Source organism: Moschus berezovskii, chromosome 1 (assembly GCF_049115385.1).
Source record: "Moschus berezovskii isolate FMDL1 chromosome 1, NW_MosBer_1.0, whole genome shotgun sequence".
Classification (NCBI taxonomy): domain Eukaryota; kingdom Metazoa; phylum Chordata; class Mammalia; order Artiodactyla; family Moschidae; genus Moschus; species Moschus berezovskii.
Window position 1 is genome coordinate 62,957,660 of NC_142460.1, and position 16,921 is coordinate 62,974,580.

Genomic DNA, 16,921 nt, shown 5'->3' on the forward strand with positions numbered 1-16,921 from the left:
TTTTCTTTTCAGATATCACACCAAAATGTCACAAACAAGTAAAGTAAGCTTTATTTTTCTGAATGAACATTCATGGACTGAATTTATTAACACAAATCTGAATTTGTTATCACCATGTTCAAACCCCCTCAATAGTTTTCCTCTAAGATGTGGTAAAGAACAAACTCCATAATGTGGCCTCCAGACCCTCTGCAGTCCGCATATGCTCACTTCCCTGACTCCATCCCGCTCCTGCTGCCTGTTTGGAAACCATATTCACTATTTTGTGTTCTTCCAATGATCCAGGCTCTCTGATGGTATAGAACTGGAATGAAAGTTCCAGCTACACAGATAGGTCAACTTTCTTGCAATTGGGGTTTGGAGGGAATCTAAAACATGGACCTCATTCAAATCATATGTGATTAGCTCAGACAAGATCATACTGAGCAAAGTTCTCAGAGTACCAAAATTTAGAGATATGGTTGAGTTTGCACAAACATGTCAAATACGTCATCTGTGTTTGAGAGTATGGCATAAAGTACAATTTTAATAGAACTGGAACTGTCTACAATGACTACCGCTTATAATTTCAGAGTCTGTAATGCCCTATGGAACAACATGGATTTCTCATACATGCCCAAGTCCTCAATGCCCAGAACAGCTTAGCTTTGTCCTAATGGAATTCCATAGACACTATCAGGGGAATTTTAGTTCTCCACTCCTCCCATTTCTGGCAAAAGCACATAGTGCTACAAGTGGTTAATTCTTGTGTTAAAAATATTTTAATAAACAAAATTTTCCTAAGCCTGCATAATGAAAATTCCAAAATAAATCAGTGTATAAAATATTGCTCTTTGTGTTATTGTCATTCCAGTGCTCCTGTATTATTTCTACCTCAGAAAACCAAATGCTGAGAGGATGTTGACAATTTCTTAACAGATACTGGTAAGAGAATGATTTCTATAATATTCATTATTTTTCAAGGAAAGTTAAAATACTGTTAAACATAATAATTTTGATTTGGTTTACAAAATGTCAAAACAGGCAGTTGAAAATGGAAAAGAATAATAATAAGCAAATAATCTGTATGTCTAATTGTTAAAAATTTGAATGTGCAAAATAGCTCTAAGGCTATTTTATACTCTTTAATGATATGTCTGATTAGATTGATTATAATGACTCCACAGGATATATTGTGGTGAACTAAAACATTAATCGAATTAAAAGTGCATTTAGGGATTTAGTTCATAATGTTTTTAGTGTAAGAAATATGTATTATATATACATTTATTTATTTATCCATCTACATCCTGTCCTCTTTTCCTGCTTCTTTTTTTTTTTAAATTTTATTTATTCACTTATTTTTGGCTGCACTCAATCTTCACCATTATGCACAGGCTTTCTTTAGTTGTGGAGAGCAGGGGCTACTCTCTGTTGGTGGTGCACGGGCTTGTTGCGGAGCATGGGCTTGAACCTGTGTCCTCTGCTTTGGCAGGTGGATTCTTAACCACTGGAACACCAGGGAAGTCCTTCCTGCTTCTTGTTTCCTTTTCACCCAAATTTGCCTTTCTATTTCTTTATCCTCTTTCCTCTCAATTCCCACCTCTCTTTCTTTTGACAACTTTCATGACATTGTTCCTCAGGAAAGAAAATCCACATCTGTTCTCCACATCTTTATTTCATTTTCCCCAATGCTGTGTCACTTGCTTGCATTCAATTCTCATTATCCTACGACCCCTACTCTATCACAAAATGGAAACTTCTCTCAGTAAAGCCACTAGAAGTCTCTCTTTTTTAAAATTTATTTTTTAGTTGAAGGATAATTGCTTTACAGAATTGTGTTGGTTTCTGCTAAACATCAACATGAATCAGCCACAGGTATACATATGTCCCCTCCATCCCACCTCCCTCCCCATCACACCCCTCTAGATTGTCACAGAGCCCCAGTTTGAGTTCCCTGAGTCATACAGTAAATTCCCATTGAATATCTATTTTATGCATGGTAACATAACTTTCATTCTCATACTCAGTAATCTCTGTTCACTCCTTATCCTACTAGAACATTCATTTTGCTTTAGGCACTGCACTTTCCTTTGTTCTTGCATATTTTCCTCTCTTTGAGTTTTCAGTCTCAGTTTTCCAATTTCCTCCTGTTTCTCTGATCACTCTGCTCAGTAGCCTTTTGTGGCTCTTTTTTTTTTTTTCCTTTTGTGTGAGCCACAGCTCCTGGTTTCAAGACAAAATGATTTAACTGAAAGGAAACTGGCTCTAACAAATAAATGCTAGGGAAGTTGGAGAAATCCACTGAGAAATAGGCAGGGACACAAGTAAGAAGTTAAGCAGTCAACAACTGAAATTCTATCTCAGTACTAGCTCAGTAAGGGCTGCTATCATTGCTGCTGAACTTGAGTGCTACAACTCACAATGAAAATGCCATTATTGTGGGTGCAGGATGCATTTTCTGGGGTCCTGTTATTGCTCCATTGGTTGACTTTGAACCACAAATCTCGTCCATTCATATTTGACATCTCTCCCCACTCTACATATTTCAAATCTAGTGTAGATTAATTTTAGTGGTTAACCATATATCTACTTCTTTCTCTTCAGGAAAAGTAAGTTTCTAGAACTTTTGGCTCCTAGAGTAAACAACTTTTATCTGCCACCAAGACATTTGTAATAGAAAAGTCAGTCAGATCTAGTAAATGATGTATATACATTTTAATCACTTTAATATAACTTCCTCACCTTTATTTTCATGCTTTATTGTTTTAACATTATGAACACCATCCACTGGGTTAGTCATATATGCTATATTTCAGTAACTTCAATGACTTCAAAGTCATTATTTCTATTAAGTCCTTATTGAATGATACCACTAAGTTTATGTGATCTGGATGTTCAGAGATTGCTCCTTGCAAAAATGGGCCACTGCATCTGAGTTCTCAATTTTTGAGTATTCTTCCCAGCTACCAATCTACAATCTCTTTTACTAACTATCCTTCATATCTATTATGCTATCAAGTCCTAATGACTTCAACCTAATTAATTTTGATCACTTTGTCTTCCTCAAAACTCCCAATATCATAGCACAAAATGACTTAAGAATTTCAAATACATTTTAATCACTGAAGGGCATTTATAAAATGCATATTACCTGTATTCATGACCTGGTGAATCAATTTCTATGATAATACCTTAGAATTTATTTTTGTACCAAAACTCCCCTGGAAAATTCTGATGTGTAATCTGGTTTGGGAATCATGGATATGAGTCATAGATTCCTGATTAGTATTTCTTACAACTGATCATTCACCCTGCAGTCTATTTTCTACAACCAAATATTTAATTTAAAAAATAACTGATGATGCCAATCCCTGTTTCAAAGTTTTCAATGAATGCCTATCCTTAAAGAATAAAGTTCAAGATCTTTCACATGGCACTGAATTATTTTATAATCCAGGCCCTTCTGACAACTTACTTTTGACACTATATTCATCTTGAAAACACAGGATAGTTTTCCCAGAAATTTGCTCATGTTTAGAATGTCTTTCTTCTCTTCTACATCTATTCATGACTGTTTACATTTTAAAATAAAATGATTGCATTTTGCCAAAATAGCAACTGCTACAAATACTTTTTATGTTTTTAATAAGAGTAAATAAAGGGCATTCATTCTAGTGTATGGTTCTGTTACTCTCAATGAATTTTCTTTTAAAAATTCTTGTGAAATGCTCTTTTTCCATTTATTGCATTGTATTCCAGAGGTCATCTATCAAGGATATGGAAACAAAAAATGTAACAGAGCTGACAGAGTTCATTCTCACAGGACTTACACATCAACCAGGGTGGAATATCCCCCTGTTCCTTCTGTTCTTGATGATATATCTCATCACCATTGTGGGAAACGTTGGTCTAATCGCTCTCATCTGCAATGACCCTCACCTTCACATTCCCATGTATTTATTCCTTGGAAATCTTGCCTTTGTGGATACTTGGTTATCCTCCACAGTGACCCCCAAAATGCTGCTCAACTTGTTTGCCATGAGCAAAATGATCTCTCTTTCTGAATGTAAGATACAATTTTTTTCCTTGGCAATTTGTGTAACCACAGAATGTTTTCTGCTGGCAACAATGGCATTTGATCGCTATGTGGCCATATGCAAACCATTACTTTATCCAGTGATTATGACCAATAGACTATGTATCTGGCTGTTAGTTTTGTCATTTTCAGGTGGCCTCTTCCATGCCATAATTCATAATGCTTTTTTACTCAGATTAACCTTCTGCAATTCCATCATAGTACATCACTTTTATTGTGACATTATACCATTGTTTAAGATTTCCTGTACTGACCCTTCCATTAATTTTCTTATGGTATTCATTTTTGCTGGATTAATACAGGCATTCACCATTTCCATTGTTCTTGTCTCTTATACACTTGTTCTCTTTACAATCTTAAAAAAGAAGTCTCTACAAGGAATAAGGAAGGCCTTCTCCACCTGTGGAGCCCACCTCCTGTCTGTCTTTTTATACTATGGGCCTCTTCTCTTCATGTATGTACTCCCTGGATCTGCACAAGAAAATGATCAGAATATGATGGACTCTCTGTTTTACACTGTCATAATTCCTTTCTTAAATCCAATAATTTACAGCCTGAGAAATAAGAAAGTCATAGACTCACTGACAAAAATGTTAAAGAGAAATGTTTAGATATCATATTAGTAAGTATTCTCTTTTCATTAAAACACTATAAGACTATACAATTAGATGTATCTATGTGTTCAATGCAAAGAAATAGAGGAAAACAACAGAACAGGAAAAACAAGAGATCTCTTCAAGAAAATTAGAGATTCCAAGGGAACATTTCATGCAAAGATGGGCTCGATAAAGGACAGAAATGGTAGGGACCTAATAGAAGCAGAAGATATTAAGAAGAGGTGGCAAGAATACACAGAACAACTGTACAAAAAAATCTTCACGACCAAGATAGTCACGATAACGTGATCACTGACCTAGAGCCAGACATCTTGGAATATGAAGTCAAGTGGGCCATAGAAAGCATCACTAGGAACAAAGCTAGTGGCGGTGATGGAATTCCAGTTGAGCTATTTCAAATCTTGAAAGATGATGCTGTAAAAGTGCTTCACTCAATATGCCAGCAAATTTGGAAAACTCAGCAGGGCCACAGGACTGGAAAAGGTCAGTCTTCATTCCAATCCCAAAGAAAGGGAATGCCAAAGAATGCTCAAACTACCACACAATTGCACTCATCTCACACGTTAGTAAAGTCATGCTCAAAATTCTCCAAGCCAGGCTTCAGCAATATGTGAACTGTGAACTCCCAGATGTTCAAGCAGGTTTTAGAAAAGAAGGAGGCACCAGAGATCAAATTGTCAACATCCGCTGGATCATGGAGAAAGCAAGAGAGTTCCAGAAAAACATCTATTTCTGCTTCATTGACTATGCCAAAGTCTTTGACTGTGTGGATCATAATAAACCGTGGAACATTCTGAAAGAGATGGGAATACCAGACCACCTGACCTGCCTCTTGAGAAACCTGTATGCAGGTCAGGAAGCAACAGTCAGAACTGTACATGGAACAACAGACTGGTTCCAAATAGGAAAGGGAGTGCGTCAAGGCTGTATATTGTCACCTTGCTTATTTAACTTATATGCAGAGTACATCATGAGGAACACTGGGCTGGAAGAAGCACAAGCTGGAATCAAGATTGCTGGGAGAAATATCAATAATCTCAGATATGCAGATGACACTATCCTTATGGCAGAAAGTGAAGAGGAACTCAAAAGCCTCTTGATAAAAGTGAAAGAGGAGAGTGAAAAGGTTGGCTTGAAGCTCAACATTCAGAAAACTAAGATCATGGCATCTGGTCCCATCACTTCATGGGAAATAGATGGGGAAACAGTGGAAACAGTGTCAGGCTTTATTTTTTTGGGCTCCAAAATCACTGCAGATGCTGATTGCAGCCATGAAATTAAAAGACGCTTACTCCTTGGAAGGAAAGTTATGACCAACCTAGATAGTATATTAAAAAGCAGAGACATTACTTTGCCAACAAAGGTCCATCTAGTCAAGGCAATGGTTTTTCCCGTGGTTATGTATGGATGTGAGAGTTGGACTGTGAAGAAAGCTGATTGCCGAAGAATTGATGCTTTTGAACTGTGGTGCTGGAGAAGACTCTTGAGAGTCCCTTGGACTGGAAGGAGATCCAACCAGTCCATTCTAAGGGAGATCGATCCTGGGTGTTCATTGGAAGGACTGATGCTAAAGCTGAAACTCCAATCCTTTGGCCACGTCATGTGACGAGTTGACTCACTGGAAAAGACTCTGATGCTGGGTTGGGGGCGGGAGGAGAAGGGGACGACCGAGAATGAGATGGCTGGATGGCATCACCGACTCTGTGGACATGGGTTTGAGTGAACTCTGGGAGTTGGTGATAGACAGGGAGGCCTGGCGTGCTGTGATTCATGCAGTCACGGAGAGTCGGATATGACTGAGCGACTGAACTGAACTGAACTGATGTGTTATTTTAAAGTTTTTTCATTTACAGTTGTACTATTCTTTTATTGACTTATTCCCAAGTGGCTCAGTAGTAAAGAATCTGCCTGCAAATATAGGATACACAGGAGATGAGGGTTCGATCCCTGGGTTAGGAAGATCCCCTGTAGGAGTAAATAGCAACCCACTCCAGTGTTCTTGACTGGAATATCCCATGGACAGAGGAGCCTGGTGGGCTACAGTCCATGTGGTCACAAGAAGTCAGACACAACTGAGCAACTAAGCATCAGTTCAGTTCAGTTCAGTTCAGCTGCTCAGTCATGTCCAACTCTTTGCGACCCCATGAACCGCAACACACCAGACCTCCCTGTCCATCACCAACTCCCGGAGTCAACCCAAGCCCATGTCCATTAAGTCGGTGATGCCATCCAACCATCTCATCCTCTGTCGTTCCCTTTTCCTCCTACCTTCAATCTTTGCTAGAATCAGGGTCTTTTCCAATTAGTCAGCTCTTCGCATCAGGTGACCAAAGTATTGGAGTTTCAGCTTCAACATTAATCCTTCCAATGAAGACCCAGGACTGATCTCCTTTAGGATGGACTGGTTGGATCTCCTTGCCGTCCAAGGGACTCTCAAGAGTCTTCTCCAGCACCACAGTTCAAAAGCATCAATTCTTCGCTGTTCAGCTTTCTTTATAGTACAACTCTCACATCCATACATGACCACTGAAAAAATCACAGCATTGACTAAGCATACAAGATGTTAGTATCTAATAAGTTCCTTTAAACAACTTCATATTTTAATTATTTGTGTCACACCTAAAAAATTAGAGCAGAAAACAAGAATGAAAAAATTTTACAGGCGTATATGTTGTTCAATGTGACTCTATAAATACAATCAGTTGTAAAATAGTGCAGGCCCTGTGAACAGGACTTGATTATGATATCTTTGCTATTTCTACAGCCATGTAGCCTGGAAACTCAAACCAAATTTAACTTTGTATGGAGGTGGGTTCGTATTTGGAGTGAACAGAAGTAATTCCCAGGAATTTTGCTAGCAATCAAAAGGCCTATTATTCCACATTATCTGAGGTATGGTAAATTTCACTTCTTGTGGGGATAAACTCCATACCACACAGAGAAATAAAGAGAAATGAGAAAACAATGAGGAAAAAATGGTATGGGAGCTAAGACAATGAAGATAGAGCTACAGTGTTAAAAGATCCTCTTACCTTAATATGTTTCTTAGAGAAAGGGAAAGAGGTGAGTTGCCTCTTAACTGTATATGATTCTTCTATATGTCCTTTCTAGGTATGTCTGTATGTTATAGATCAACCTGAGAAACTTCACTAATTCAGAAAGCTAAGAGATTAGACTGATAATTTAAATTGGATAGACATAAAGAATAAGAGAAATGGCAGAACAGGAGAAAAATTGTCAAAAACTTCTTGCAAACAAAAATCCAGGAATGAACAGCTTCACTGGGAAGTTTTACCAAACATACAAAGAACTTATTTCAAAAGATGGAAAGGGAGAAAACATTCACAAATTTATTATGTTAATGTTTACCACCATTAAATTGATACTCAAACCAAAGACATTATTTAAAAAAAATTACAGTGCAATAACTTTGAATGATGTAGATGCAAATCAAACTCAACACTACCGAAAAGTATCATACACCATAATGAAGCTGGATTCATTCCAGGGTCAAGGATAATTCAACATATGCAAATCAAAAAACACCATATCAACAAAAGGAAAGAAAAAAAACACATGATCATCTCAGTAGATTTAGAAAAAGACATTTGATAAAATTCAACATCCATTCATGAATTAGCTATCACCAAAGTAGATATAAAGGGAATATATCTCAATATCAGATCAGTTCAGTTCAGTCACTCAGTCTTGTCTGACCCTTTGTGACCCCATGAACCGCAGCACACCAGGCCTCCCTGTTCATCACCAACCCCCGGAGTCCACCCAAACCCATGTCCATTGTGTTAGTGATGTGCCATCTTCTTTCCCAGCATCAGGGTCTTTTCAAATCAGTCACCTCTCCTCATCAGGTGGCCAAAGTATTGTAGTTTCAGCTTCAACATCATCAGTCCCTCCAATGAACACCCAGGACTGATCTCCTTTAGGATGGACTGGTTGCATCTCCTTGCAATCCAAGGGACTCTCAAGAGTCTTCTCCAGCACCACAGTTCCAAAGCATCAAGTCTTCAGTGCTCAGCTTTCTTTATAGTCCAACTCTCACAACCATACGTGACTACTGGAAAAACCATGGCCTTGACTAGATGGACCTTTGTTGGCAAAGTAATGCCTCTGCTTTTTAATATGCTGTCTAGGTTGGCCATAGCTTTCTTTCCAAGGAGTAAGCATCTTTTAATCAAGGCTCCAATCACCATCTGCAGTGATTTTGGAACCCAGAAAAATAAAGTCAGCCACTGTTTCCACTGTTTCCCCATCTATTTGCCATTAGTGATGGGACCAGATGCCATGATCTTAGTTTTCTGAATGTTGAGCTTTAAGCCAACTTTTTCACTCTCCTCCTTTACTTTCTTCAAGAGGCTTTTTAGTTCTTCTTTACTTTCTGCCATAAGAGTAGTGTCATCTGCATATCTGTGGTTATTGATATTTCTCCCAGTAATCTTAATATACAAAAAGCCATTTACAACAAACCCACAACCAATACAATACTCAATGGTGAAGAGCTGAAATTTAGGAAAGAAACAAAGATGCTCACTCTTACCATTTCTATTCAATATCATATTGGAAGTCTTAGTCACAGAAACCAGACAAGAAAAAGAAATGAAAGGTATTCAAATTGTAAAGGGAAATATGAAACTGTCACTATTTGCAGATGAGATAATACTCTATATAAAGAAGTACCAAGACTCCATCCAAAACCTATTAGAACTAATAAATTAATTCAGCAAGGTATCAGGATACAAGATTAATATACAGAAATCAGTTGCATTTCTTTACACTAATAATGAAATATCAGAAAAGGAAAATAGAAAACAATTCCATTTAAAACTGCATCAAAAAATAACCAGGAATAAACTTAACCAAGCAAGTGAAAGACCTATATACAAAACTTTATAAAACTGAAAATGACGTAAAGAATTGGAAAGATATCTCATGCTCTTGGATTGGAAGAATTAATTATGCTAAAGTGGCCATAGTACACAAAGCAATCAGTGCATTTAGTGCAATCCCTATCAAAATATCCAGGATACTTTTCACAGATAGAACAAATAACCTAAAGTTTTTATGGAACAGTGAGACTCCAGATTGCCAAATTTGTCTTGGGGAAAACATAATAGCAAAGTTTTATATATATTTGGCTTTACTGACTATGCCAAAGCCTTTGACTGTGTGGATCACAATAAACTGTGGAAAATTCTGAAAGAGATGGGAATACCAGACCACCTGACCTGCCTCTTGAGGAACCTGTATGCAGGTCAGGAAGCAACAGTTAGAACTGGACGTGGAACGCTGGGCTGGAAGAAGCACCAGCTGGAATCAAGATTGCCGGGAGAAATATCAATAACCTCAGATATGCAGATGACATATCACCCTTATGGCAGAAAGTGAAGAGGAACTCAAAAGCCTCTTGATAAAAGTGAAAGAGGAGAGTGAAAAGGTTGGCTTGAAGCTCAATATTCAGAAAACGAAGATCATGGAATGTGGTCCCATCACTTCATGGGAAATAAATGGGGAAACAGTGGAAACAGTGTCAGACTTTATTTTTGGGGGCTCCAAAATCACTGCTGATGCTGATTGCAGCCATGAAATTAAAAGATGTTTATCCTTGGAAGGAAAGTTATGACCAACCTAGATAGTATATTAAAAAGCAGAGACATTACTCTGCCAACAAAGGTCCGTCTAGTCCAGGCTATGGTTTTTCCCGTGGTCATGTATGGATGTGAGAGTTGGACTGTGAAGAAAGCTGATTGCCGAAGAATTGATGCTTTTGAACTGTGGTGCTGGAGAAGACTCTTGAGAGTCCCTTGGACTGCAAGGAGATCCAACCAGTCCATTCTAAAGGAGTTCAATCCTGGGTGTTCATTGGAAGGACTGATGCTGAGGCTGAAGCTCCAATACTTTGGCCACGTCATGCGACGAGTTGACTCACTGGAAAAGACTCTGATGCTGGGATAGATTGGGGGCAGGAGGAGAAGGGGACGACAGAGAATGAGATAGCTGGATGGCATCACCGACTCTATGGACATGAGGTTGAGTGAATTCCGGGAGTTGGTGATGGACAGGGAGGCCTGGCGAGCTGTGATTCATGGGGTCACAAAGAGTCAGACATGACTGAGCGACTGAACTGAACTGAACTGATATATATACATATAACCGTTCTATATTTCAGACAATATGACAAAGCCACAGTAATCAAAAGAGAATGTTTTGAGCAAAAAAAGAAAAAAGACATATAGAACAATGGATCAGACTGCATATAAGTTATATGATTGATGAGTTATCAATCAATTTTTAATGAAAATCTATCCAGTCAACTAAATGACTCCTCTGTTCTTCACTGATTACCCACCTTCACATCAAATATGTCACAAAATTGGTTACTCTACATTGTGAATTCTTTTGCATTCTCTTCACTCTCCTCTCAGAGTCATTTTAGCCAGGACCAGGTGGCTAGTGGTAAAGAACCCACTTGCCAATGCAGAAAACATAAGAGCAGGTTCAGTCCCCAAGTCGGGAACATCCCCTGGAGGAGGAGAAGGCAACCCGTTCCAGTATTCTTGCCTTGAGAATCCCATGGACAGAGGAGCCTGGTGGGCTACAGTCCATTGGGTCACAGTCAGACACAACTAAAGCAACTTAGCACACATGCAGGCATATTTCATCCAAATAGTTCTCATCTGTTATAGAGGTAATAAGAGGGTATTCTGATATGCATGATTTATTCAACTCTCATTCCCATTTACTCATTTTGAAAATTCTTTGTGTCTTTATTTCTGGTTTACTCCATTTCATTTCAGGTAACACTCAGTGAGGACATGGAAAAGGAAACTGCAACGTTGCTGACAGAATTCATTCTCACAGGACTCACATATCAGCCAGAAGGGAAAATTCCCCTGTTCTTTCTGTTCTTGGTGATCTATCTCCTCACCATCATGGGAAAATTTGGCCTGATTGCTCTCATCTGCAATAATCCTCACCTTCACAACCCCATGTACTTATTCCTTGAGAATTTGGCCGTGGTGAATGCCTGGATATCATCCATAGTGACACCCCAGTTGCTGGTCAGTTTCTTTGCAAAGAGCAAAATGATGTCTCTCACTGAATGTAAGATATGATTATTTTCCTTTGGAACCAGCATAACCACTGAATGCTTTTTGCTGGCAACAGTGGCATATGATTGCTATGTGGCCATTTGCAAACCATTTTATCCAGTTATTATGACCAATAGACTGTGCATTCAGCTATTAGTTTCATCAATTTTAGGTGGCCTTTTCCATGCCATACTTCATAATATAACTTCTATTAAGATTGACCTTCTGTAATTCTAACATAATACATTACTTTTACTGTGAATTCGTACCACTCTTTAAGATTTCCTGTACTGACCCTTCCGTTAATTTTCTGATGGTATTTATTTTCTCTTGGTCAATACAGGTGTTCAGCATTCTTACTATTCTCATCTCTTATATGCTTATTCTTTTTACAGTCTTAAAAAAGAAGTTGGTACAAGGCGTAAATAAGGCCTCTCCACAAGTGGGGCTCACCTCCTATCTGTTTATTTATACTGTGGGCCTCATCTTGTCATGTGTATATACTCTAGGTCTGCAAAAGCAGATGATCGAAATATGATGGACTCTCTGTTTTACATGATCATAATTCCTTTCTTAAATCCGAACATCTATAGCTTGAGAAATAATAAAGTCACAGATTCACTGGCAAAAGTGTTGAAGAGGAATGCTTAGATTTCATATTCATATCAGTTTACTTTTTACCAAAATAGTCATAGAGTGTGCAGATTAGATGTTACTACTGTTGACCAGGGTTCAAAGTTTTTGCAGTTATCATTACCCTAGTGTTTTAAAGAATTAAGCTGAGAGTACTAATAAGCATCTGAAACTCTGTGTACATGTTACTCAAAAAAGTAGATAAAATTCTAATCAAGTGTTCATGTTATACCAAAAAAAATTAAAGATGAAAACAAATTAAAATCTTCTGCACATATCTTCTCAATATGGCTTCATAAATGCATTAAGCACTATGATAGTGTATTCACTCTGAAAAGGATTGAAATATGATGTCTTTGATATTAAGAAACCTGCACAGCCTTAAGAATCATATCATGTTTAACTCCCCAGTAGTGACAGGCCAGTGTTTGAATAAGCAGAGGGCAAATTTCAGGAATTCTGCTAGCCATCAAAAAGTCTTCCATTTCACTCTATGTGGGACATAGTAAATTTCACTTTTTTGTAGAGTTTCAACTCTCTGAGCCCCAATTGTGCCCAGTTGTTCAATTGTGTCTCACTCTTTGAAACCTTATGGATTGTAGCCTACCAGGCTCCTCTGTACATGGGATTTCCCAGGCAAGAATACTGAGTGGGTTGCCATTTCTTCCAACCCAAGGAATGAGCCTGGATCTTCTGCATTGGCAGGCAGGTTCTTTACCACTGAGCCACCTGGGAAGCCGTGCAACTCTCTAATCACACAAAAAAGGTGACAGAAATGAGTAATTAATAAAAATGAAAAATGAGAAAGGAGTTAAAGCAGGGAAAATCAGGTCAAACTGCAAGAGGATAGTCTTAGCTCAACGTGTGTCTATGTCTAACAAGAAGAGGGAGGGTGTCTCTCACTATCTTTCCTCTTGAATGATTCTGTCCAGTTTGAGGGTATGTTGTAAGGTAATCTGAAAAGCTTTACTGATTGAGAAAGCTAAACAATGAGACTGAAGATTTAACTGGGATGGGCATAGAAAGGGAAAAAAAGAAGTGGCAGAATACGAAGGAAATGGTCTCAACTTTCATACAATTTTGAGAAATACGAAACTATTCAGAAAAAAAGAAATAATATGTATAGATTATTAGCATGTGTTGTTAACAAGAGGCTTCAAGCGCATATTACCAAAGTACAAATAACATTAAAATGATCTATCAGAGTTCAATGAGTAGCTGGGAAAGACCTGAAAATGAGCAAAACTTTGCATGATTTGTGCCCCTACAATCCTTAAATGTTAGCTTTTGTCACAATCCATACTCTAAGAATAATGAGTGATTCATCTTCAGGTCGATCCCTGACCTTCCAGTCTCACCACTGATTCCATACACATTCCTACTAACTCCACTGATGCCCTCACTCTAAAACTACTCACATCTGTCATTTTCAACATTCTTGATACTTCTACTATTTGCTTATGTTCCAAACATTGTTGTCAGATTATTTGTTATGAAAAGAACTCTGATTAATATTTCTCTTCAATAATTTTTAATGAATTGTATTGCTATCAGACTATGTATATATATTGTATACCCATCTAGAAATCTCTATATGCATATGTATATGTTTATTTGTTTACATGTATCAATGTATTGAATAATTTATAAACATATCCATCCCTAACTATAACTTACCCTGCATTTGTTCATGCTGGCATTATATGGGGTCTTTCCCCATGAAAATCTTGATTTAACTCCAAATTCTCTTCTTCCACAATTCTCCTAATGGACCCAATGCTATAACCAAAATGAATTACTGAAACTCTTCTGGACAAATCTTCATCTCAGGTACATGTTTTTTTTCATACAGGTCTCTCAACTGGAACATTCTCCCCAAGTATGTCTATCTTCATTTGAAATTATAACAGTCCTTCCTTCAAGGTCTATCTTAAATGTTATATTTTCCACAACACATTTGCAGAACACCTCAAAGAGAAAAAGAATGCTCCCTCATTTTGAAACACTGAATAGTTTATTTATACTCTTAGGCCATGGATAACATTGTGTAATTCTTATTTTGGGCCTATAAGCTATATCTAGGTTACAGTTTAGAAATCTCGCTATTCTCTCATTCATTCCTATGTGGTGCTTAGCACAGTTGCTTACACACATGAGGTCCTAAATAGATATTTATGCAATATATGTAAACTTGAAATGATTCTGACAGCACAAATATTTCAAATGAAGTATGAATGCATCACTTACTTTTCAGTCTGGCAATGAGCCCACAGATATTACTAGGCCCGGGATGGCTACTCTATGTCAATGTACCATCATGTGTTTCTTTCAAGATGATCACAAGCATCACACACCTAAAGTGAATTAATCTTATTCTTCTTAGAAAGAGGATCAGCTCCAGTGATAGCGTATGACAAAATATCAGGGTGAAGCTCTTTATTTAGACATTTGGGTTAAAGATACAAGCCATATAAATATTTACGACAAATAACATTGATACATATTTTTGGAGGTACAGGTCACAAGATTAGAACAGGTGATCTGTTTTCCTTTTGTTTTTTTTTTTTTTCTTATGACTTTGCTTCTTGTTCTTTTTTTTTGTAATTAATTTATTTTTTATTGGAGGCAAATTGTTTTACAATATTATATTGGTTGGTTTTGCCATATATTGACATGAATTCACCCCGGGTTTACATAAGTTCCCCCTCCTGAAACCCCCTCACCTCCCTCCTCCCTTTATCCTCCCTCTGGGTCATCCCTGCACGCCAGCCCCGGCATACACACCGAGGAAACCAAAATTGAAAGAGACACATGTACTCCAATATTCATTGCAGCACTGTTTACAATAGCCAGGACATGGAAGCAACCTAGATGTCCATCTGGAGACGAATGGATAAGAAAGCTTTGGTACATATACACAATGGAGTATTATTCAGCCATTGAAAAGAATACATTTGAATCAGTTCTAATGAGGTGGATGAAACTGAAGCCTATTATACAGAGTGAAGTAAGCCAGAAAGAAAAACACCAATACAGTATACTAATGCATATATATGGAATTTAGGAAGATGCAAATGATAACCCTGTATACGAGACAGCAAAAGAGACACAGATGTATAGAACAGTCCTTTTGTTTCTTGAGGGACATCACCAAACCCCAGAAAGCAAGTGAAAGGATAACAGTCATGATGCTTTCATTATTTTTCACTAGGATAGATCTATAATACATTCATTTTGTTGCTGTATAATATTCCCATTGTTCTGATTTTTTCCTGTAATTTAAAGTTTTGCTTTTTCATACACATATAGTTATGACCCAAAGACTACACTGCTAATATAAGCAAATGATATATGTGTTTTATAATCATAAAGGTTTGTTTCCCTAATTGGCCTTTTGTTTGAATGAAAAGGTTGACAACAAGCTATGAGTATATGAGCATGGTTTGTTACCTGTCAAGTCCTTCTTTAGGTTGGGTGGGTATGAAGAAGGCACTGGGGGTCTCTCAGAAACTCAGGCTTCCTATGTAGCCTTCTGTTGAACATGTCTAATCTAGAGATTCTACTGCTCTGATGTGTCTTTCAAAAAAGATCTTAATTATTTTATGCTTTCCAGAAATTCACCAAATCTCCTCACTGGTGTTTTCCCATTCTCACTTCTATTAAACATGTTTTTCATTTTTGTATATCATATATGTCATTTCAGTACCATGTTGGAAAAGATGTCAAGCATGAACTTGAACAAAGTTCACATTTTAGAAGATATTCTGCAGATTCCTTCAATAAAGAAACATGTATATTATTTAATGGTATTTAGATGCAACGAACTGTCACATTGCTTATCACAATGCTAAGTTCATCCAATTGTCTGGAACACTACTTTTACTGGATTAAACTACACATTGGAGATTCTAATAACAGAAAACATAAATACTCTTTATTATGAAGCTGTATTGATTTTCTGAACCTAGAGATTTAAAAGACTCCACAGTTCCTCTCTCTTTATGTACATTTATAAACATTTTTTCTCATAATTTTACAGTATTTTATGCTGTTGAGAAGTTTTACAATATTATCCTATACAGTGTTCAAATAGGGTTTCCCAGGCTGTCCAGTGGTTAAGACTCCACCTTGCAACGCAGGGGATACCAGTTCAATCTCTGGTCTGGGAAGATCCCACATATGTGTTTTTTTGGAATTCCCTTCCTTTTCTATGATCCAGCGTATGTTGGCAATTTGATCTCTGGTTCCTTGGACTTTTCTAAACCAAGCTTGGACATGTGGAAGTTCTCAGTTCATGAACTGCTGAAGTCTAGCTTGAAGGATTTTGAGCATAACCTTACTAGCATGGGAGATGAGTATAACTGTCCATTAGCCTAAACATTCTTTAGTACTGCTCTTCTTGGGAATTGGGATGAGGACTGACCTTTTGTAGTCCTGTGGCCACTTCTGGGTGTTAAATTTGCTGACATATTAAGTGCAGCACTGTA

General features: G+C 37.5%; 1 protein-coding gene and 1 pseudogene across 1 annotated transcript; both read left to right on the forward strand.

Annotated features, from left to right (window-relative positions):
- Positions 1-3,738: 3,738 nt before the first annotated feature.
- Positions 3,739-4,689, forward strand: LOC129550434 (olfactory receptor 5H19-like). The gene has a single exon (XM_055418109.2). The coding sequence runs from the start codon at positions 3,760-3,762 to the stop codon at positions 4,687-4,689; it is 930 nt and encodes a 309-aa protein (XP_055274084.1). The 5' UTR covers positions 3,739-3,759.
- Positions 4,690-11,525: 6,836 nt separating this feature from the next.
- On the forward strand, positions 11,526-12,452 carry LOC129551357 (olfactory receptor 5H8-like; annotated as a pseudogene).
- Positions 12,453-16,921: the final 4,469 nt, after the last annotated feature.